At 35.1% G+C, this 22,892-nt stretch overlaps 4 protein-coding genes across 5 annotated transcripts; 2 read left to right on the forward strand and 2 right to left on the reverse strand.

Annotated features, from left to right (window-relative positions):
- Nucleotides 1-6: 6 nt before the first annotated feature.
- Nucleotides 7-4,273, reverse strand: LOC112049981 (mediator of RNA polymerase II transcription subunit 31-A). Its single transcript, XM_024088076.2, has 4 exons — nt 4,067-4,273; nt 3,767-3,853; nt 2,726-2,895; nt 7-2,185 (listed from the first exon to the last, which is right to left on the reverse strand). The coding sequence occupies exons 1-4, from the start codon at nt 4,080-4,082 to the stop codon at nt 2,039-2,041; spliced, it is 420 nt and encodes a 139-aa protein (XP_023943844.1). The 5' UTR covers nt 4,083-4,273; the 3' UTR covers nt 7-2,038.
- A 943-nt stretch (nt 4,274-5,216) lies between these two features.
- Nucleotides 5,217-7,235, forward strand: LOC112049986 (soluble NSF attachment protein 29). Its single transcript, XM_024088085.2, has one exon. It carries the CDS (start codon nt 5,502-5,504, stop codon nt 6,297-6,299), a length of 798 nt encoding a protein of 265 aa, XP_023943853.1. The 5' UTR covers nt 5,217-5,501; the 3' UTR covers nt 6,300-7,235.
- Nucleotides 7,236-8,412: 1,177 nt separating this feature from the next.
- On the reverse strand, nt 8,413-10,025 carry LOC112049985 (gastrula zinc finger protein XlCGF46.1). The gene is made up of 2 exons (XM_024088084.2): nt 9,675-10,025; nt 8,413-9,599 (listed from the first exon to the last, which is right to left on the reverse strand). Exons 1-2 carry the CDS (start codon nt 9,846-9,848, stop codon nt 8,523-8,525), a joined length of 1,251 nt encoding a protein of 416 aa, XP_023943852.2. The 5' UTR covers nt 9,849-10,025; the 3' UTR covers nt 8,413-8,522.
- A 515-nt stretch (nt 10,026-10,540) lies between these two features.
- On the forward strand, nt 10,541-19,954 carry LOC112049984 (eukaryotic translation initiation factor 3 subunit C). 2 transcript variants are annotated; one of them, XR_008251005.1, is made up of 8 exons: nt 10,541-10,696; nt 10,909-11,014; nt 11,127-11,544; nt 15,122-15,507; nt 15,892-17,175; nt 17,778-18,071; nt 19,040-19,746; nt 19,793-19,954. XR_008251005.1 is itself a non-coding variant. In XM_024088083.2 (7 exons), the coding sequence occupies exons 2-7, from the start codon at nt 10,922-10,924 to the stop codon at nt 19,211-19,213; spliced, it is 2,649 nt and encodes an 882-aa protein (XP_023943851.1). In that variant the 5' UTR covers nt 10,541-10,696; nt 10,909-10,921; the 3' UTR covers nt 19,214-19,954. The 2 variants fall into 2 exon arrangements, 1 of the variants encoding a protein (XP_023943851.1); XM_024088083.2 differs by having other exon boundaries at nt 19,040-19,954.
- Nucleotides 19,955-22,892: the final 2,938 nt, after the last annotated feature.

Genomic DNA, 22,892 nt, shown 5'->3' on the forward strand with positions numbered 1-22,892 from the left:
TATGTGTTATTTTACAAATATTTATTATTTAATTAAATTATTATTTACACTAAATCTTTCACTTACAGTATAGTTTTTATAGCTATCTAAGACTAATTTATAGCCTAACTAGGAAAATAAGAATCCTCCCTATGTTGTACAATAAAAGGAATTCATTTTTTTTCTAGCATAATTATGCACACACTGCAACAAGGGTTACTTGTTGAAACCTTGAAAGTATTTGGTCCCACCCTCAATCCATTTATTTTTCTAGTCAGACCATAATTACAATATATAAAATCAGTAATTGTTACTATAGCAACAGTTTAGTTCAGTTCAGAAGATTAGTTCAGTGGTTACGAGTATGTTCTATAATATCATGAGTTTCGAATATCTCTCTAACTATCAATCGTGTTGTGTAACGGCCAGTTACCGAAACATATTTTTACTGGCCGTTATTACGTAAGATTTTTTTATAATTAATTCGTCAGTCGCAACTCGCAGTGTTAACTACTATGGACCTTTTCACATGCTTCAAATCGTGAAAAAATACAAAAATTCCGAATAATGTTAATAATAGCTTTATAAACATTATGATCTTAAATAAGATGAAATATTTAGACAGAGGTTACCTTTTTGATGATGATTTGTCCTATATTTGGTATAGGTCACGCACTCTGCACTAATTGTAACTTTTATCCATGACGAATCTTATTATAAAAATATGAACATCATAATGAATCATAATTCATTTCAAATGGTCAATGTAACGCATGTGTAAATGAGCACTCAGACCATATCCTCCTCCCATCTCTTCTATATCGGGCGTTTGAAATATATAGTAGATATGCAGGACAGTATGTAGACTACCCAGAGAAAATTAGAGGGCATTTAAATGGCACGGAAGGGAAGTAGGTCAGTTAAAACCATATTACAGAGAAGACTTCCAAAATTATTATTAAGTCACGAAACAATTAAAATTTAACTGGTAGATAGAAAAGGTTTAATTACATTTACATACATACATTAAATTTAATCATATGAAAAAGTAATTTTTTCAAGAGCACTTTATTGCAGTGCAAATGGGCACTTTAGATGAAGAAATATCCTTAAAAAACGTGGTGGTATAAATAAGCTTGAGGACCTGCCTCAGACAGAGAGAGATAAATGTTAGTACATATAATTCGAAACTAATAAATTCAAGTTATAAAGACGCCCTTACCATTAAGGCAAGTGTATAATATAGTAAACTATACCCACAACACACTTGTGTGGAATATTAATACACCATTTCGAAATCAGACTTGAATGCTGCTGGCAATTAGTCAATATACAATTTATACAGTTGACTTAATTATCATCAATCAACATTTTATACAGCCCAGTAATTGGCTTTATAATTTAAATGCAATATCACAGGCTTTTCTCTAACACTGCTTTTGAAAGTCTGAAGTCTAAAAGTAAACACTTTTAATTACTGTTTTACCACTTTTATAATTTTTTTAGGCTGACATACAGCTTAATTTTGAATGGCATGGCCAATCCAACTAAGACAATATTCTTTAAAATTTGTGGGATTCTCAAGATAGATTCTGTTGGTCTTGTAAAAGCTTGGAAATGAATTTCTTTCAGTAACTTGGTTAAGTAACTCAACTTAAATGTTTAAGTAACTCAGTACCTAGTTCTAAACTTTTAACTAGTACTGTAATATCTAAAAATCTGAGTTTGTGAGCTTCTATATCCAGGCCAATACTGGACAAATATTCCATATGGATACTAGCTTTAATTTATTTTCAATAAGTATCACTACTATAGTCTGTATTTCATGTCTCACTTAGAGTCAAGTCGTATTTCGGCACAAATTAATTTTAATAAATTTACCCATACTTATGAAAGTGGTAGAACTGTAATTCAAACAATCTTCACAATTGATTTCATTCACTAATCCATCATTATTTTGTTTTACTGTTCATGATTGATTTCATTCACTTTACATAATTGATTACATTCACTGTTCATGATTGATTTCATTCACTATTCAATTGATTACACTCACAGTTCATGATTGTTGTCTCGGAGGACCTTGCTGCGGAGGAGCGGGAGGTGCGGGGGCGGCAGGCGCGTCAGGCGGTTGCAGTGTGCGCGTTCGCCGCCGTGTGTAGTGTTGCCATAATAAAATTGCTTGGTCATCCATAAATTTACATACCTGAAAATATAAAATGATATCATTATATTATATTGAGTTCACAGATTAAGAATAATAGGCAGATGGAGTGTACGGAAAACGATGGTGTTGTAGCTGGCTCCAAATACAAAATTAAAAAACGAATATATTCTCAGTCAGTACACCAGGAAGCGTCGCATCAGTAACTTTCAATATTATTCAAGAAAAATGGTGTCTTATGTTTTTAAATATTATAAAAACTGTTTAAAATAACTAAAGAAATAAGATGGAGTATTTTTTCATTGGTAATCATTGATTATTATATTAATTTTCGTATTTATTGTTAGTGTTAAATTTTAAAATACAATATATGAAAAAAGTTTGTATATGCTGATGTCTAGGAGACGCGTGACTTTTTTTATGAATTTCACTGCCTTCACCATGCTGCTTGTAAAAAGTCACTCTGTATGATCCTTACTCTGTGATTGAGTTATTATTTTAAAAAGATTATGAGATTATTTATCAAGCATCTTTGTTGAAATGGTGTCCTGAGCAAAAATAAAACATTCTTGGAACACAAACCTGTGCTGAAACACATTCTCTTCTGAAGGCTTCATGTTGTAATAGTTCGAGGAAATGCAAGCACATTGGGTATTTTAAATACCGAGCGTACTCTGGTTCACGCCAGTACTGAAGATACTTCAAGTAATTGATGAACGGCTGCTCTTTAAGATACCCTCTTTGTGCCAGAACTAAAACAATATACAGAATAAAAATTTAATTTTAAAAATTATTCAATTTATTTGATAATGGCATAATCTATACTAATATTATAAAGCTGAGAGTTTGTTTCATTAAATGTGCTAATCTCAGGAACTACTGGTCTGATTTGAAAAATTCTTTCAGTGTTAGATAGTCCATTTATCGAGGAAGGCTATAGTCTATATATTATCACCATATTCTTATGGGAACGGGAATAGTTGCGTGCGGGAACATGGGGGAGAACTTACAAGAGAGAGCCTGGTACCAGAAACATTTATGTCCTAGATTTGATAAAATTATACTTATAATTAACAATAACAACATTTTACTAATAAAATAACAGTGGTTGATACATAGTGGATATCTGCAACTTTGTCAGAAATCAGAAAGGGAATTTTAGCAGAACTTTTTTCTTATGTCCAATCTTTATGAAACAACTCTGAAACTTGCTCCAAACTTAGCTTAATATATCTGTGGAAGTACATGAAAATCGGTTTAGTAGTTTTTAAATTATCCTATTTTTAGGTTCATTATCACTATTTAAGCTTCGATGAAAAAAACTATGACTCTCCGCTCAGAGGAGATTAGAGGAATGGGTGTAACTTCTCCTCCACCCCGACCCCCCTTTCCCCGCTTCCATCCACCCACTTATCGAGGATAAGGCATTCAAAACCCAACCCAAATTACTTTCCACATCCAAAACAACTACTGACAATAACAAATTTTTTTACACAATAAATCTATTATTCATTAAACTTTACAACAATAATAAATGTAATGAGTAATTGGAATTTAATTATAGCATTTTTATAATATTAGTTGAGTATAACTATTTAAATGCAAAAAAATATTCTAACTCACAATGAATGTAGTTTGGATTGGCCAGGCACTGTACAAATTCAAGCTCCACTTGAAACCTTATTCTATTCTGCTCTTCTGTTTCCATAACTGAAATAAATAAGGTACATATTTATTTAAAAGAAATCTTAAGGTTGTTTGACAGGGTGCTACCCGACGGAATCGCAAGTTGCAGCAGTTATGGTTTTATGAGACTTAAACCAACTCAACGTACAAGTTTTATCAAGGGAGGCTTATAAGAATACATAAAAGTATTTAATGGATAATCAAAACACAGTTTGTACAGCAAAACTAGACACTAACCTTTTCCTGCCATCATCTTGAAACCTTATATTATGTTTTCCTTTGCTAAATGCTAATGTACTTAGTTATTTCTTATTAAAACAATAACTTACAATATTAAATAAACTAAAATTTCATTTAAATGCAAATTCTTGAAAGTAAAAAAGTAAATTATTTTTACGCATTTTTTTTTCTGTCACTTACTGCCATCCACAGATTGCTACCATCTGTCAAGAGTCAATGTCAACGATGTCAACTGTCATCATTAGTAAATTTTTTTTGCTTTATTTTTTTAGAGATAAAGTAGGCTTCAAAATTATAAAAGTACGTACAATATTAATACAACATAAATTAAATAGCTAAATTATATTATTTAACAAAAACAGGTACCAGCGATCAAAGCGCCACTTTTACAAATGCCAATCCCATTCTTCCGAAGAATCAAGAAAGTGCCCCTGAAAGTTGGCAGCCTATAGTAGAACGTTTATAGGCAGTATAAATATTCCTTGGTTGGCTGTATTGCCACGTTGTATGGCAGTACCTCAGACTAATCACGTTGTATTGGACTTGTATTGCACTCAAATTCACCAATTAAGATTGTCTGTCGTTTTTTGAGTGTTGAGTTGACTCAAATATCGAAAATAATTAACACCAATAAATAATCTGTATACTTACACACTACTACACATACTTACTACACACAACTATAAATTTTAAATCGTTATACTCTCCTGTGTAATTTAAACAATGAAACATCGATTCTATAGACGCAGTTCATATCAAATATCAACACAACGACGCATATCAAATATTTTTGGTAGAGGGGTAAACTCTAGCGACGATGGTCCTATAAAAGGTAATTGATCTGAGGGCGATACTAAATACAATAAAAAGCCAGCCTGCTGCTGGTCACAGGTGGTATCAATAATATTATTACACTTAATTATATTTTGTAATAAAAACAATATCCAAAAAGAATCGATTCTTCATTACAATACATCGATTCTACAGCAACTGTGCTTAAAAGCTCTAGATCATTGATCATATACTTCGACAGAAAAGTAACGTCTTGCAAGGCCGGTCCTTATCTAACTAATCTGAGCTGTGCTGTGATTACCTTTGTCGTCTGTGGATTTCCCTATATTTGACATAAGTTCCTCGTTTGTGGTTTCTTGATTTGACATTTGTGATTTGTGACTTCTTCTGTAAATCATTCCATCATTTCATTTCATTTTCATTAATCATTACTCATTACAGAGTACTTTATTGCTGCCCACTTTACTAAATACAAAAGAAAGTAATTAGTGAATACTAGAAACTTGGAAAGAAATAAAATTTTGTGTTTAGTGTTTCGAACGAAAAAGTAATCATATTTAAATTTTAAAGTCTACATAACTGATAAAAGTGTGTTTGTATATAGTTTTAATTAAAAGGAGTGCGTCACCAAATAAGAACAATGTCAGGAAATAGGAGTATCCTTAATTCAAACAATCTTTTCGAAGATGACGATGTTGACGACGCAAACTTCGTTGAAAGTTATAGACAAAGATTCCCTCCACCTCAACCGAGGCCATCTCAGTCGCCATACATCGCGGAATTGGAAAGACAAAGGCAAATAACTTTAGAAAAACAAAAAGAGATCGAACAGCGTACGCTCGATTCCTCGGTAAGAAGTATAGGTTTATTGCGTGAGTCTGAACAAATTGGCATTGCAACCGCGGAGGAACTGGCTCGTCAAAGAGAACAACTGGAAAATACCAACAAACGTCTAGATGAAATTAACACTAACTTAACTTACAGTCAAAAGCATCTTAATGGCATTAAATCGGTTTTTTATGGATTCAAAAATTATCTCTCTGGTAAATCTGACCAAACACCCCCTAAAAGTCAGATTTCCCCAAGTTCAAGTAGTTCTAAAGTAGGCACAAGTAGCAGGTTTGATGATACCACACCGTCAATGGCTGCTGGAAGAAGCAGCAACTTCAGCAGTCATCCCAGCACTCGCTTGCGAGAACTTGATGCACAAATACAACCTGAACCAATATCAGACTCGCAGAGAATAAACAAAATACTGGATCAGAATTTGGATGAAATGGTTTCTCATATAACAAGACTCAAAGGCCTCGGAGTGGCTCTTGGTGATGAAATAACACAACAAAATGAACTCATTGATAGAATTCACGACAAAGCTGATGATGCAGATATAAAGATTGGCCAGCAAAACAAGCAAATGAATAAGCTATTAGGCAAATGATAACATTTATAAGAAATCAATCTGTTCTCCTATTACTGTATAATATAAACTTTGTTAAGTGAATTTGTTAAATTTAAACTTAAGCCTTTGTTACTTTTATATCAGCTGAAAATGTTGAACATAAAATTATTGTATTCATTAAAAAAAGTTCTGTAATATATTGCTAAGTATTATAGGAAAGGTTATCTATAAATTAATTAACATGTATCGCTTATCAAAAATTTAGGTGTAGGTGGCTATTCATGATAAAGTGCAAAGCTACTAACTTTGTACTGATAAACAATATATTAATTATTATAGTATACACTTTTTTAGCACTATTTGAGTTTGTATATAATTTTTGCATACTGGGAATTAGAAGGCTGCATACAAGACCAGCATGTAAAAAAATACAATACTATTTGCATCTCCATCTCAGGCACCAAAATATACCCAGGCTGTACAGATGTAAAATAGAGTGGAATAGATAGAATATAGACTAGTTTATGATAATATTATTATAGGTACTCAGAATTTGTCAAATTTTCTAGTTGTGGAGAATCAATAGAATTATCATTTGCCTTTTTTTTAACTTTTACTTTTTAATTTTACAATAAAAAAAAAATACATGAAATTAAAAGTGGGATTTATTGTAATAATTAATCCAAATTGATTATTGTATGTGCTTTTTCACGAATCAGGTCAGATTGTGCCCATTGTCCTTTGCAATATAATGTGTTTTTACCAAGATAAATTCTTGTATTTACTAGAAAGTTTCATTGATTTTTTACTTGAAACCTGTATCCATTGTGTATAAGATTTGTGTATGCTGCTTGATTATGCAGCCCCGCTTACTTATCATCATTCCTATTTGCTTTATAAATACATCCAGTAAACTACTTTCAATTATTGTAATATATTTTTTAGAATGATTAAATTATAACTAATTTTGTGGAATGCCATTTATTTCACTTTATCATTTATGCTAATATGAAAGTATCAGTTTTCTATAATTTACACTGATTATCTATGAATCCTTGTGGACTGACGACTTCAAGCGAATTGCAGGGATTCGCTGGCTGCAGGTGGCTCAGTATTGTGATGTTTGGAAGACCCTACTAAAGTCCCTATGTCCTGCAGTGGATGTCCATCGGCTGATATGATGATGATATGAGTATCAAGAGTATGTTTGTATTACTATCCATGTAAACAAACTCTTTATAGGAGACAAGCTAATATCTGGAATCACCAGTCTGATTGTTTAAATTCTATTTGTATATGATAACCAGACATGTGGCTCTTTTACATAACTTTAAGAGGGGTTGGTTGATGGGCAAACTTGTAAAGTCTTATTAAAAATTCAAAGGGGAATGGTTTTTCATATGGGCAACTAGCAACCTGCCCCATCTTTGGATTGGTGCTATGTAGATTCTAATAATATAATTAGTCTATACTACAAACACTATATTGATGCTTCATGCCCATTGACTGTGCCAACTCAGACAAAATATAAGCCCCAGCAGCTGCTGTCTTTTTTATACACATCTCTGATGTATTTTCAGTACTATCTTATGTATGTACTCTTTAAACATGTAAACCTGTCTCTTGAATTACTATCTATTTCTGAAAACTACATTAGTCTGCTAAATAGTTTAAGCGTTAAAAGACCGAAGCAAACAAGCATCAGAAGCTTAGACCATTAAAAAGAATGGTCTAAGATCAGAAGTAACTTTATTACAAGACAAATTTAAAAAATAGATTTTCTAGTACTTGTACTGACTCATAAATGTTTTCTATATTCTCTACTTTTATGGGTCCATCTGTTTTTGTTAATTTTAACCTTGACTGTTACTCTCTTAAAAAAGTGGATAAAATTGGGAGGACTCCATAATTGGCATTTTCATTGGTAGAAAGACAATACTATTAACATTGTTCATCAAAATTACTGTTGTACATACAGATATACGTCTAGTTAGATTACATACAACCAGACTCGTTGAACATTACTCAAACCCCTCATTAGAAATAATATAAATTTAAGAAAAATTGGATACTCAAACAACACATTCCATAAGATTTGAAAAGTGAAAAGAAATGCTTTAAATATTGGTAAATGAATTTCAATAAAAACTAATAAAGTTTCAAAGCATTTTTATTTACTCAAATTAGAAACTTAATGTATAGCAAGAGTTATTTCTAATACCTATGGAAGTCTATGGCCACTACAAATATTAAGTTTTGTGGCTAATAAAACAGGTCATCTATAATCACATTTTCAGTGTTTATTTCTGTCAGTTCCTCGTGAATCTTCCTGTGCTTTTGTAATACTCTCTTATTAGCTAATTTCTTATTACAAATATCACATGAAATCTCTTTATCAATATGAGATTCTTTATGAATTTTTAAGCCTGAAGATGTAGCAAATGTTTTAAAACATTCATCACACTTATGAGGTCTGTTCTGTGTATGTGTGTAAGCAACGTGAACAACCAGGGAATGTTTAGTTGCAAAACTTCGATTACAATCTTTATGTGTGCACTGAAAAGGTTTTGGCTGCTCTTGACCAGTATGAATCAGACTATGAACTCTCAAGTAAGATGCCCTTGTATATCTTTTCGGACAATCTGGGCAAGCAAATGCTTTGAAGCCATCATGAATCTTCAAGTGCATCATTAAGGTTGATTTTGCTGTGAACCTCTTCCCACATGTCACACAGACAAACAATTTACGATTGCTAGAATGTGCTACACGAAAGTGCTCTTTTAAAGATTGTCTTGATTTGTAAGTCTTATTACAAAAACCACATTTGAATTGGTTAACATTAATGTGAGATACCATGTGCTGTTTTATTCCATTAGATGTGTGGAATCTTTTGCCACACTTTTGACAAAGAAATCTGCGAAACTCGCTATGGTTAGCCATATGGTATTTCAGGCCGTAGACTCTAGTGAATGATTTAGGACATAAACTGCACACATATCGCTTCTCGCCCTCTTGCCGAGGAGGTCTCTCTGTTGAGGTTATTTCTGTCACGGGAGGCAAAGGAGTCAACTCTTTACTCTCGGGTAATTGTGGTTCAAAATTAATCATTGAATGGTTACTATACAATGGTACATCATATTCGTGATCTTGGTATACAACATTTATATCAATTGCATCCATATTATTAGCTCTTTCAAAGTTGTTTGATGACTGCATACTAAACAAATGACACATTGTCACATTAGCTTTCAAGCAGTTGAGTTTGAAATTATAGGCAAGCAGAGCAGTTGAAACGCATGATGCACACATTCCTTGGGGCCAATTTTCTTCATCATTATTCTAAACAAACAAAACATTGGTTAAATAAAATACCACCAACAAATTAACATATACTTAAGTAGACATACAACTTACTTCTAAACAGTTGAGGAAAATCAATATATCAATAAGCTTAATTTTATTCATTTCATGTGAAACTAAATCTTGTATATTCATGAACATCGTAGGGTCGTTTGAATCATAATCTAATAGACAAGTCCGACATATGTTTTTCGATGAAGGTAATATCAAGTTAGCGTAGTGCTCCATGTTAGACTTCAATCAATTTATCGTTTTATAGATTTTCAGTACTATGCACCAAACATCTTCCATAGTTTAACCAATACAATACACTCCATTTAAGTACGAAGAATCAGAATCTGGAATAATCCATTTGCAATTTCGCACTCCACCAATCTCCTTCTCCATAGTCCATACATAGAGTTATAGAGTATAGACCATAGCCATTCACACCACATAATCCATAGACTATAGATAACATAGATTCAATAACATGATCACATAAGGGTGGCCACATACCTTAGACCATTGAAAAGAAAGGACCTGCCTCGTAAACCGTTACCCCTCTGTCAAAGATCAAAAATCAATGATCTAACGCGTTTATTAAAACTGTTTCTATAGAATCGATGTTTCATTATTATAATCGTTTTCGTCGTGTAAAGAACTAAAAATGCCGGTTTGTGTAGTTGAATGGCATAAAAAACGGCCAAAAGCTTGTAGATTAGTAAAAGATGGAGTAACGTTTCGTTTGTAAGTATTTGTACCATAATTTTATCAAATTTGTAATAAAAACGATTTCTAAAAGAATCGATTCTTTTGACGGAACATATATATATATATGCATTTCCATTTTCTTATTCCTCTATGTATTTGAATGACTACGGCACGACCAACAGGCGACTATTTTTTTCTCCGCTCCACACGCTCCACAGTCTTTCGCTGTCTCTGGGTGATGGCGACTGACATGATAATTTGACAGTGACACTGACAGTTTTTGACGTATGGTTGCGTTGCGTTGCGCTAGCGGGATGGAGTCGTGAGCAATTTTATGATACAAAAGTAAAGCGATTAAAATTAATTAATTTAAAGCAATCTATGTAAGTTTTAATCCATATTTTAGAATATTATGCAAAAACCGTGTTTTAGTTACTTTTTAGCACAGTTTATATTTAACAATATTGCAGTCATAACCTTCAAATTTGAAACACATTTAACGCTAGAAATCTCTTCAAATTCATAAGCAACAGTTTATAAAGGTTTATATCGAATAAAGTTATTACTTTGTTGTTATTATTACATGTTATTTTAGATAAACTACAATCATGAGTCGTTTCTTCGCTACTGGTACAGACTCCGAGTCTGATAGTTCGTCTGAAGAGGAGCAGGTAGTACGAGCGCCTGCACCCGTCTATACGGTAAGTTGCATTTGATATCGAAAGTTTGTAATAAAAGGAAAATATAATTTGTGGACGCTGCACAAGTTTATTATATTGAAAATCCTATAAAATAAATTGTCTTTATCAACAGTTTAGTGACGATGAAGAAGAAACTAAACGTGTAGTGCGTTCCATGAAAGAGAAAAGATATGAGGAGTTAGAAGGAATAATTCATTCACTTCGCAACCATCGAAAGATTAAAGACTACTCGTCAGCATTGGCTTCATTTGAAGAACTCCAAAGAGCTTACACCCGTGCTGCTCCTGTAGTGCAAAAGGAAGAAAATGGAATAGCACCACGGTTCTTTATAAGAGCCTTGACTGAGCTGGATGATTGGGTTTCTGGGGCGTGGAATGATAGGGATAGCCGTAAAGCTCTTTCAAAGGGCAACAGTAAGGCACTTACATCATTGAGACAAAAACTGAGGAAATATACAAAAGATTTTGACGCAGAGATATCTAAGTTCAGGGAGAACCCTGATTTGCCTGATGATGATGATGAGCGTAAAGGTTGGTATGAATTTCTAGACACCTTCTCTTTATATATTCTTTATGTAACAACTTATAGCAATATATTGTTTCCTTTGCTACAATTATAAGTTTAAAAAAGCTGTTGACAAAGTTTTTAGATTTCTGCTCTTTAATTGCTCAAATCTATCTATTAATTGCAACAGTTTAATGATTATCCATCAGGCATCATTAATGTAGTAATTTGTAGTGCATATCCTTATTATTGTATCATTTTATGCCAATGGATGGATGGATTCATTGTTGAACAAATGCCTCTTGCATGGACACCAATCACCAATCTCTAGCTTCCAACATCTCTATGTAACCAGCTTGATGTTGTCAGCCCATTCTATAGGGGTTAACCAACACTGGGCTTTCTAGTTCATGGTTGCCATTCCAGAACCTTGGGGTTCTCACTTTTATTTATATTTTAGTTATTCATAACTGGAATAAAAAACCAAACGTTTTATTTAAATTTCATAAATTATGTTACGCTAACTTTTAAATAGGACCTTTGTTGATAGCTTGTTATCAATATTAGAAAAAGTTCTAATGCAAAGATGCTTAAGATGAAAAATACTTAAGATGCTCAAAGTCATTTGTATAAAAAACAGGTATAGGAACATTATCAGTCACTGTAATTTTATAATAATTCTCAGTTTATGCTATTTTCTCTTTGTCTATTTGTCTCCTTTCTGTAGTTTAATATGTATATTTTTATATATTTATGATTTTATGTATATGTATACATATTTGTATGCTATATTTAGTTTTATATTATTGTTTTTATTTTGATTTACTATATACAACGTGTCCCAAAATTCAACGATAAGCGGGCGCCAAAAGATTGACCTGCTCATGAGCACTTAAGGAAAAATAATAAAAAAAATATACCTAAATTTTTTTTTAGTTACAAAATAAATTTTAAAATTCTTTGAAAATTTACACCTTGTATGATATTTTGAACTACCACGGCTACAATTTCTTAAATATGCTTAAGATTTTTTTTGTATCGGATACCTAAGTAGTACTACTATTCACCACAACTCTTAAAAACACCACAATGCCCGCAGTTTTTACACAAAAAAAAATCAAAATATTTTTTTTCCCTCAAATTTATAAAGATTTTTACTTTCAGTCTACTTTGACTCATGGTCTTGCAAAAAAAAGTATGAACACCGCTATGGCAAGTTATTTTCAAAGTTAACGCAACTAATCAAGATTTCAAAATAGTATAATACCCTAAGATAACTAGTCGCAAAAAAAAAATATGCGTACCATTTGTAAACAAGAACTAAATTTCTAAAATGTTTTTGCTCCTAGAAATCACTTTTACTTTATGCACAAAATGATGTGAGTCATACGTTGCAATTTCCTAGAATTTTAATGGAACGAACGATAACATTTAAAAATAAGAGAGAGAGAGAGAGAGAAAGATAGCGATAAGTATACGTTAGAGAGGGATAGACAGATGTTCTTTGTTGAATGACAATGATGCAGGTAAAGAAAATCCTGTTCCCAGCAAGTCAGTACGCTCTGCTCCTTTGTTTACTGCGCAACTTTCCGTATTCAATTGACGTGGCTCTCGTACTAACGACTTTTGGCTTTGCATTTTGGACTGGACTTAAGTGATCTGCAAACTGAACTGACCTGGCATTATTTTGGACTGTGCCTGTGTTTTGTGAATTGGACTTTTGGTGTATTTTGGACTGTTTAGCGTTATCATGCCGCAACCATACACGCCGATGGAATACGCTAACATGCATCTCATTTATGGAGAATGTCGGTGCAATGCTAACGCTGCTAGCAGATTGTATCGAGAAAGGTACCCAAACGCTCAAAGATATCCAGATTATCGGGTATTTATGAATGTGCATCAAGCGTTTTCGGAGGGTCGTTTGCCGTCAGCTAGAAGAAACGCTGGAAGACCTAGATCGGAATGCGATGAAGAAGTTCTCAATGAAATAAACATTGATTCAACTACCTCAGTGCGTGCCATAGAAGCAGCTACGGGAATCCCAAAAAGTTCAGCACATCGAATACTAAAACGTCATCGGCTACACCCATATCATTACAGACGTGTACAAACGTTACTATCACGGGACTATCCACTGCGGATCGCATTTTGCCGAGTGATGCTTCAAAAGCATCGGGAAGCTCCTCAGTTCTTGGATAAAGTACTATGGTCGGATGAAACAACCTGCAAGAAAGATGGCTATTTAAATCTTCACAACCTACACAGCTGGAGCAATGAGAATCCGCACCTGATGAGAGAAGACAAATCCCAATATCAATTTAAGGTCAACTTATGGACGGGCATTTTAAATGGAAAAGTGATTGGGCCTTTTGAATTACAAGGAAACTTAGATGGGGACAGTTATTTGAACTTTTTACAAAATGATTTGCAAGAATTACTAGAAGACGTCCCCCTAAGCGACCTTCAAAATATGTGGTATCAAAATGATGGTTGCCCAGCTCACTACGCTCGTCCTGTGAGACAATACCTAGACCACGAGTATCCGGGGCGTTGGATCGGGCGACTTGGTCCTATCCTATGGCCACCCCGATCACCCGACCTAAACCCCCTGGATTTCTTTTATTGGGGTTGTCTCAAAGACAGGATCTACGCAAAACCGATTACGACATTGGACGAGCTTCGGCAAAAAATCACTCAGGCTGCGGCACATATCAATGCTAGAAGATATGCGCGAAAAATAAAACGGTCGTTTTTAAGGCGATGTCGTGCCTGTATTAATGCCGGTGGAAAACAATTCGAACATTTACTTTAATGTTGTGTAATTAAAATAACAAACACATTTTTGGAACATAGTAAAATTTATTACTAACAACAAGAACAATTAAGAAATTTGGTTCTTGTTTACAAATGGTACGCATATTTTTTTTTGTGACTAGTTATCCTAGGGTATTATACTATTTTGAAATCTTGATTAGTTGCGTCAACTTTGAAAATAACTTGCCATAGCGGTGTTCATACTTTTTTTTGCAAGACCATGAGTCAAAGTAGACTGAAAGTAAAAATCTTTAAAAATTTGAGGGAAAAAAAATATTTTGATATTTTTTTGTGTAAAAACTGCGGGCATTGTGGTGTTTTTAAGAGTTGTGGTGAATAGTAGTACTACTTAGGTTCCGATACAAAAAAAATCTTAAGCATATTTAAGAAATTGTAGCTGCGGTAGTTCAAAATATCATACAAGGTGTAAATTTTCAAAGAATTTTAAAATTTATTTTGTAACTAAAAAAAAAATTTAGGTATATTTTTTTTATTATTTTTCCTTAAGTGCTCATGAGCAGGTCAATCTTTTGGCGCCCGCTTATCGTTGAATTTTGGGACACGTTGTATAACATACTATTTTATTGTGACTGTGTTCCTATCATTAGGGTAACCTGGAAGAAACAAGTTGCCTTTTGCATTTTATTTAGTTTTAGTTTTTAATTATTGTGTTATGTTTTAAGTACTTTTTTAAGTGGTTAAAGAAAATGAATTAAATATACATTATATAAAATAAACCATAAACCAATATAAAATAAGTTGTTATCTAGAAATTTTTTCTCATAGATACATCCTCATCTGATGAGTCTGAAGATGAAGAGAAAGTTAAAGAAAAACCAAGAGTGCGTCGTTCTCCAGAGCCACCTCGGCGACCTCCACCTCAAGATGATGAGTCTTCAGACTCCATGGACTGGGGTTCCAGCTCGTCTGATTCAAGCTCAAGCTCAGATGATGAAGCCCATGGTGCTACCACAATCAGAGAGCGATTCTTGAAACGTACCACTGAGAGAGATGATGACGATGAGAGAGGAGACAAGCGTCAAATACGTCGTAATAAGAGACGCGAGGGAGCTGGCAAAATTAGTAAGAAGGACCAGGCTGATGATGGAGGGGAGTGGGAGACGGTTCGGAAAGGTGCTGCTACCTCGGATAAACCCAAGATGTTTGCTAAAGTAAGTTTGATATATTTTTCATTGAACTTCACTTTATCAATCAGATTTAAAAAAAATTACTACTAAATTTTTTTTAATCTGATTGATAAAGTGGCGGGCTTTTGCTACACGTAAGTAAAATTTCCTTTTATGTTTTAATTTTAGTAGAGGAATCGTTCTTATTTTGGATCCCCAATTAGATGAATTAGTGAAAATAGTTGAAAATAGTAATAGTTATTATATTCCTCGAAAAATTGATTATTCAACACAAGAAATTTGTGTTGAATAATCCATTTTTCGAGGAATATAATAACATAACACCTTCGTCTTGTAAATCCACCGCGCGTATCACTGCGCCACGGAGGCCGTCAAAATCATTACCACATTTTAAATTATTACACACAGGATAGCGACATCGATGCAGCTCTCGTTGTCAAGAAACTAGGCGAGATCAGCGCCGCCCGCGGCCGCAAGCGTACCGACCGGCGCGCGCAGCTCGAGCTATTGCACGAACTGCGAACTGTGGCACAGCAGCACAACTTAGGGGATGCGCTCCAACTCAAACTACGAGCTGCCACCGTCGCCGCACTATTCGACTACAATCCTAAAGTGTCTGATGCTATGAAACCGGAATACTGGTCGCGACTGGTCGAAAACGTCGACCAGATGGTCACACTTCTTCTATCCTTTGATGACATGGTGTTCAGTGAAAGCATCCTCGAAGAAAACGAACAGCTCGTGACGCCTCCCTACAGAGTCCGGGGATGCCTACTTACAGCGCTCGAACGTCTCGACGATGAATTCACCAAACTGTTGAAGGAATGCGATCCCCATTCCAATGAGTATGTGGAGAGACTGAAGGACGAAGTGAGGGTTTCGGCACTGATCGATCGCGTCTGCCAAGTGGTGGAGCGTGATGGGACGCCGCAGGAAATTTGTCGCGCTTACTTGCGCAAAATTGATCATCTTTACTATAAATTCGATCCGCGAGCCGTCAAGAAAGATCTGCCGCCCGGCGAGGAGACCACTATTAAGAAAATGGAACGCCTGTGCAAATACATCTACGCTAACGATGATTCTGACCGTCTGAGAACTCGCGCCATCCTTTCTCACATCTACCATCACGCATTGCACGACAACTGGTTCCAAGCACGAGATCTGCTTCTCATGTCGCATCTGCAAGAAAACGTTCAGCACTCCGACCCGAGCACTCAGATTCTTTACAATCGTACTATGGCCAATTTGGGCCTGTGTGCCTTCCGCCGCGGCAACGTCAAGGAGGCTCACGGCTGTTTAGCCGAGCTGATGATGACCGGCAAGCCGAAAGAGTTGCTCGCTCAGGGTCTCCTGCCCCAGCGGCAACACGAGCGCTCCAAAGAACAAGAGAAGATAGAGAAACAGCGCCAAATGCCTTTCCATATGCATATAAACCTGGAGTTGTTGGAATGCGTCTACTTGGTGTCCGCTATGATGATCGAGATCCCTTACATGGCAGCTCACGAGTTCGACGCCCGTCGCCGTATGATAAGTAAGACGTTCTACCAGAACTTGCGCGCCAGTGAACGCCAAGCTTTAGTAGGACCGCCGGAGTCGATGCGCGAGCACGCTGTGGCGGCTGCCAGAGCCATGCGCCGCGGGGATTGGCGCGCATGTCTGAACTTCATCGTCAACGAAAAGATGAATGCTAAGGTACTAAAAATATTTCATTCTTATCAAAATTCATACTAATATTACACGAGATGATATTTGGCAGAGAGATAGTTTGTAGGTAGTAGATGTCCGCTAAGAACGGATTTTGTAAGAGGATCGGATTAAGAAGGTCTTAGGTCCGACGAAGTCGCGGGTGTCCGCTAGTATGCATTATAAATACTACAGTGTAAGTGTCTGTCCATTATAATTGATGGCCATTGAACCGTTTTGGAAGAAATTTGGTATAGAGATACAGTAAACTTTTTAATTTTTTAAGCCAATTTCACGTGAATGGAGTCGCAGGCACCCACTAGTTAGTCATATACAGGATAATCACATATTATAAATGCGAAAGTGTGTGTGTATGTTTGTTCGCCTTTTTGCGCTACGGCTACTGAAGCGATTTTGTCTGAAATTTGGAATGAAAATAGATTAACACATATTCTTCTTTCATCCCGAAAAAATCTATGCTGAATTTGTGAAAATCTGGATACCATACAGACGAAGTCGCGGGCGTCCGCTAGTATTTTACAATCCAAAAATGTATACAATTTTGTTGTTAATTCCACCAGGTTATATGTGTATAAAATGAATTATTTCAGGTGTGGGATTTAATGGTAGGCGCGGAAAACGTGCGCGCCATGCTGGGGCGGCTCATTCGCGAAGAGTCGCTCCGCACGTACCTGTTCACGTACGCGCACGTGTACGCGTCGCTGTCGCTGCGCTCGCTGGCCGACATGTTCGAGTTGCCGCGCCAGCGCGTGCACTCGCTGGTGTCCAAGATGATCATCAACGAGGAGCTGCTGGCGTCCCTGGACGACCCCAGCGAGTGCGCCATACTCCATCGTTCCGAGCCCACTAGGATGCAAGCGCTGGCGCTGCAACTGGCTGACAAGGTATGACAATAGGCTTGTTAACACTTTTTTTTTAATGGTCTTAAATTGTTCATTATCGTTCTAATAGATTAAAAAAAAATTATCAAAAATTTGTTTGAAACGTAAATACATGAAAATTTCATATTTGAATATTTTTTTGATAATACGAGCTAAAACGCTGACGGCCATGATGATTTTTTATCTGTTTCATGACGTCACTTTAACAAATCCTATAACAAACAGCGTTTGACAAAAATTCAGGGTTCCCAACTTAGGGGTTTTCCCCCCAGATTTAGGGGGCAAATAAGTGAAATGGGATTTTTTAGGGGTCTGAAATTTTTAGGGGTATTTTCAGGGATTTTTTGACTTTTAATATTTTTAAATTTATGATAATTTTAATATTTCTTTCTTGACCTAGCGACTTATAACGATATATAATACGTTATTCTACAACCACTCTGAGGCAACTGGCGGCAATTTTCATCGAATAAAAAAATTGTTAAATTTATTCATTGTCAACATGTATAATTTCAAAAAATCTGAATCTTCAGATAAAGACGTAATATTTAGTCTGTATTAAATATAGACTTTTGAAACATATTAAAACATATTATTTCTAAATTATTATGAATTTATATTTTTAGGGGGACAACTCAATAAATAAGGCGATTTTAGGGGTTTTTGACACAAACTTTAGGAATAAATATTTTGCAGAGTTGGTAACACTGCAAAAATTTTAGTTACCGATTAGGTTGACGTTTAGTAAATCAAGTGTGTTAGTGACGTCACAAAATTAACGACAGCGTTTATGACGTTTGAAATAAATCGTGACATTTAAATTGAGTTTTTTAGGTAACCACACGAATGTACCACACGAATACTTTGTATTCGTATTTTGTATAAATTAAAATTGATATGAGTCGACTACCCTATTCTAGATAGCAGAATTTTTACTTAGTCATTAAATAATCCGCCACCATCGTTCACAGGTCGGCAACCTAGTAGATTCCAACGAGCGTATCTTCGAGAAGCAGGGGTCGTTCTTCCAAAGGGGTGGTGCCCCGCGGGGGGAAGGGCGTCAAAGGGAGCGCCCGCGCGACGGATGGGGTCGTCGCCAGCGCAACCGCCGTGGCCGCGACGACGAGCGCCAACACGAAGACTAAACTCACACCTATTCCAACCCTCTCAATCGCACCCTACACCACACATTACTAACGGCTGTTGGGGCATACGCGGGAAGAAACGCCCACTTACCCTTAAATATCATACTACCAAGAAACCACGTTTGGAATATGAGTGCGGCCACTCAGATTCACGAATAGATTATACAGTGGCGTTAGAAAAGTGCCCTTTTCCAATTAAATCCCTCGCTTGTGATTCACATTCTCAGGCAAATAAAGTATCAATTGCCACAAATGAAAATTTAGCAGCCACAGTTGATATATTCAATGTGACATCAATGTACGTATTTCTTGTATGTCATATTTATACATTTCCTCCTGTGTATGAAGATGAGACGGTTGCAAAATACATTTTTCTTACTGAACATAATCACACTGATTGATAGCGCTCTTCCGGGTTGCCAGTTTTGCCAGTTTTAAGTGTTCATTTTCACGACCGGGAGCTGCTACCGACGACTGTACTCGGCGACGTCTCGGCGACAGTTGACGGCAGTTGCCGACTGCAGTCTACTGCAGTCGACTGCCGTTGACTGCCGCCGAGACTTCGCTTCGCGGTTGTAGGTATCAGTTGCCGCTCGTGTAAATGAACCCTAACACGTATTTATTTTCTGTATGTGTTAAATTTTACGTTTGAAAGACTTGCAGTTCGGAAGAGCGCTATCTAAATATATAAAGATTTATAGTGAAAGTTTGTAATAATAAATACAAATTTGTCTCAAATAAGATTTTATTAATTTGCATTTATTTGCAATTCATTTATTCATTTTCAGGCAGATATTATATTTGAGTTCGAAGATTATAATTTGCTCATTATACATATAGCCCTGCATGTAAATACACTAGCTTTTATTTAGTTTCGTGGTAATAACACTCGTGAAGAAAGAAGAAGATCAGAAGAAAAACATGCGCGTCGAATTGATAACATTTTTTTTTTGAAGTCGGTTAAAAACTCTCGTGCGAATAAGGGCTTAAGTCTCAGAGACACAGTCAATTTGGTCAAGCTCTGCACTACAGCTGAAAGTATTCCTGCTCTTGCGAGAGTTCGCAATAAATATTAAACATTATAAACCACTATACATTAAACCAATAAACATTATAAATACATTTATACTAATATTATAAATGCGAAAGTAAGTCTGTATGTCTGTCTATTACCTTTTAACGGCTAAACCGATCAAGATGAATTTTGGTATATGATAAATGGGATATTGGAGCTGAACATAGACTACTTTTTGACCCTAAAATAAAAAGAGAAGGGGTTGAAATTTATAATATGACTTAAGAATTTTTAAAATACAACCCAAAAACGGGGTTTGGGGTTTAAACAGGGATTGAACTTCAAGTCAATCAAGTTATGTTCACGGTATTATACAAGGAACATATTTACTCAGGAGGTATTATATACATTGACTATCGATAGAATGGTAAATGTAAAGGAGATTTATAATTCAACCTCTAAAGGGTTAAAAACTGTTTTCTTTCCTTTCCTTCCCCTTCCTGTCCATCATTTCTTTCCTTTATTTTTTCCTTTTGAAAAATATGGAAAATGCGATCAACACGTAATTGACTTGGCAACACAGACCACAAATCTTGGCAATGGCAAAATTATATCTGAATTCTGAAGAATGAAGTGACGAAATATATTAGGTGTTTTCTCATTGTTTTTGTCTGTGGTATAATATTTACTTTTTTTTTGCCTATACATTCTACTCTATGGCTCTATTTGACGTTTGTGACTTATGCTTGTGTTCTTTGGTAATGAATGGCGGAGCCAGGCCGGGTCAACTCTCGAACAAAGTTTGGTTATACCTACGGGGGCTAGACCTGTGGTGTCATCATCCATAGGGTTCTACCGTCTGGTAGTTGTAGCAATATTATTATCGTTAGTAGCTCACGCCTGACATAATATTTTGATAAATCTAATACATTTTTAGATTTAAATATGACTTTAATAACTGAATAAATACTTTTCTTCTACAAAAATATAGAGAGACACTCGTTGAATATTGTTTTAGTAACGTATGGGTAAGATTTTCTAAACGAAGTGTGGCAACCCCAATTACTTAATAAAAAATAAATATGTTATAAAATGAAAATGGCGTCATTTCACCAAATAAAACACGAATTCACGAATAATAAAATAAATGTTTGCCACGGCCTGTTAATATTTATGAAGACCTCTTCATGGATTGGATTTAAGCAACCTGCTGTGTAATATCCTCGCCATTCTTGATGTTGAGAAGATCTATAAGTCTTTTGCGTTTCATCTGAGTGTTGTGGTTTTTCATTATGTTAAAAATAAGACTTTGTTAGTTCAAGTGTCTCTATAACTATGAAGAAGAACAAAAGAAAATGCTTTGAGTGTGGTTCTTCGCCTGCCGATGATCCAGAGAAGACCCTACAGAGATTACAGAAATTTGATTCTACAAATTTAGTCTCCGGTAAGTACCTACTTTAAGTTTTAGCTAATAATAAAATACTTTAATTATAGCTATTGATCAGATAATGATTACATTAGTTAGTTAATTAGGTTTCTTAGTAGTCTTCTCAAGATATGGGAATTATTAAAATCCTACTAATTCTTATGAAACTCGTGCTCAATTATACAACTATGCTGGGTTAAGGGTTTACACATTATAGTAATGTTTGTAGATGCAATGCACCCCAAATAACTGTCTGACCTGCAGCTGTCTGAATGTTTACTTCTCTGGACCTACTGAACAGATTTTCATTTGGTTATCACAGGTAGCTTAATCTGGAGCAACATAAGGTTAATTATGAAATGGTAATGAAAATAAACATCTGAGAAAAGCAAATTCCATGAACTAATTTGAAAGTATCTGTTACCAGTTCAATATTAAACCACAGGTATATGTACTAAAGGCAGGTAGAGTAAAATTTGAGTTTTATTTTTGAATCTATAATAAGTAGTTTATAATTATGTAATGATGAACCAGATCAATTTGTTAATTTGAAATTACAATTACAAGTTTTTATAATTATGTTAGGCACTAGGCAGACTAATGAAGAGTATGTTAGTTTACTTTGTACAAAAATCTGTTCTTTGACATAATTATAGAATAAGATGATAAGTGATGATGCAATCTAAGATGGAAGCGAGATAACTAGTTAGGCAAAGGATGAAAATCCACACACATTTCTGTTTCTACATAATATCTCACCAGAACACTAAATCGCTTGCCAGTAGGGTATTAACTAGCCAGCCAGACATAGACCAGAAAGAAAACTTCAATTGGCCCAGCCGGGGATAGAACCCAGGACTTTTGCGTAGTTAATTCACTGTGCTACGGAGGCCATTTCGGCAATATTTTTCTTGCCTTGATCTATAAAAGCTTTTGCCAATAATAAGATACATTTTTCATTGAAGGTTGTTTGAAAGAAATAGCTTTTAGCTATAAGACCTAAGCTTTGCACATTTTATTTTTTTTTTTCTTTTTGACAATGTAGCTTCTGTGAACAGTTGAGGAATTCCCTCATCTGTGTTCTATCATCAGATTGCCTCCGGACATTTTAGTTATATTTCTCACCTGGTTCTTGTCAAGGTTTTGTAATAAACAATAATAACAAATGAACTAAGTAAAAATGGCTATGTGGTTAGTCTGTCTGCCGTAGAAGTAGCTGCGAGAGGATTACCAACAAA

This window comes from Bicyclus anynana, chromosome 8 (genome assembly GCF_947172395.1).
Source record: "Bicyclus anynana chromosome 8, ilBicAnyn1.1, whole genome shotgun sequence".
In the NCBI taxonomy this organism is placed as follows: Eukaryota; Metazoa; Arthropoda; class Insecta; order Lepidoptera; family Nymphalidae; genus Bicyclus; species Bicyclus anynana.

Excerpts from the sequence above, each read along its gene's own strand:
- LOC112049985 (XM_024088084.2), bottom strand. The coding sequence starts at position 9,848 with ATGGAGCACTACGCTAACTTGATATTACCTTCATCGAAAAACATATGT. Across the intron at positions 9,600-9,674 it reads TTTTCCTCAACTGTTTAGAA|AATAATGATGAAGAAAATTG; the intron begins GTAAGTTGTATG and ends TTGTTTGTTTAG.
- LOC112049981 (XM_024088076.2), bottom strand. Across the intron at positions 2,896-3,766 it reads CAATCCAAACTACATTCATT|TTCTGGCACAAAGAGGGTAT; the intron begins GTGAGTTAGAAT and ends ATATTGTTTTAG. Across the intron at positions 2,186-2,725 it reads GAGAATGTGTTTCAGCACAG|GTATGTAAATTTATGGATGA; the intron begins GTTTGTGTTCCA and ends TTATATTTTCAG.
- LOC112049986 (XM_024088085.2), top strand. The coding sequence starts at position 5,502 with ATGTCAGGAAATAGGAGTATCCTTAATTCAAACAATCTTTTCGAAGAT.
- LOC112049984 (XM_024088083.2), top strand. The coding sequence starts at position 10,922 with ATGAGTCGTTTCTTCGCTACTGGTACAGACTCCGAGTCTGATAGTTCG. Across the intron at positions 11,545-15,121 it reads TGATGATGATGAGCGTAAAG|ATACATCCTCATCTGATGAG; the intron begins GTTGGTATGAAT and ends TTTTTCTCATAG. Across the intron at positions 15,508-15,891 it reads AACCCAAGATGTTTGCTAAA|GATAGCGACATCGATGCAGC; the intron begins GTAAGTTTGATA and ends TATTACACACAG.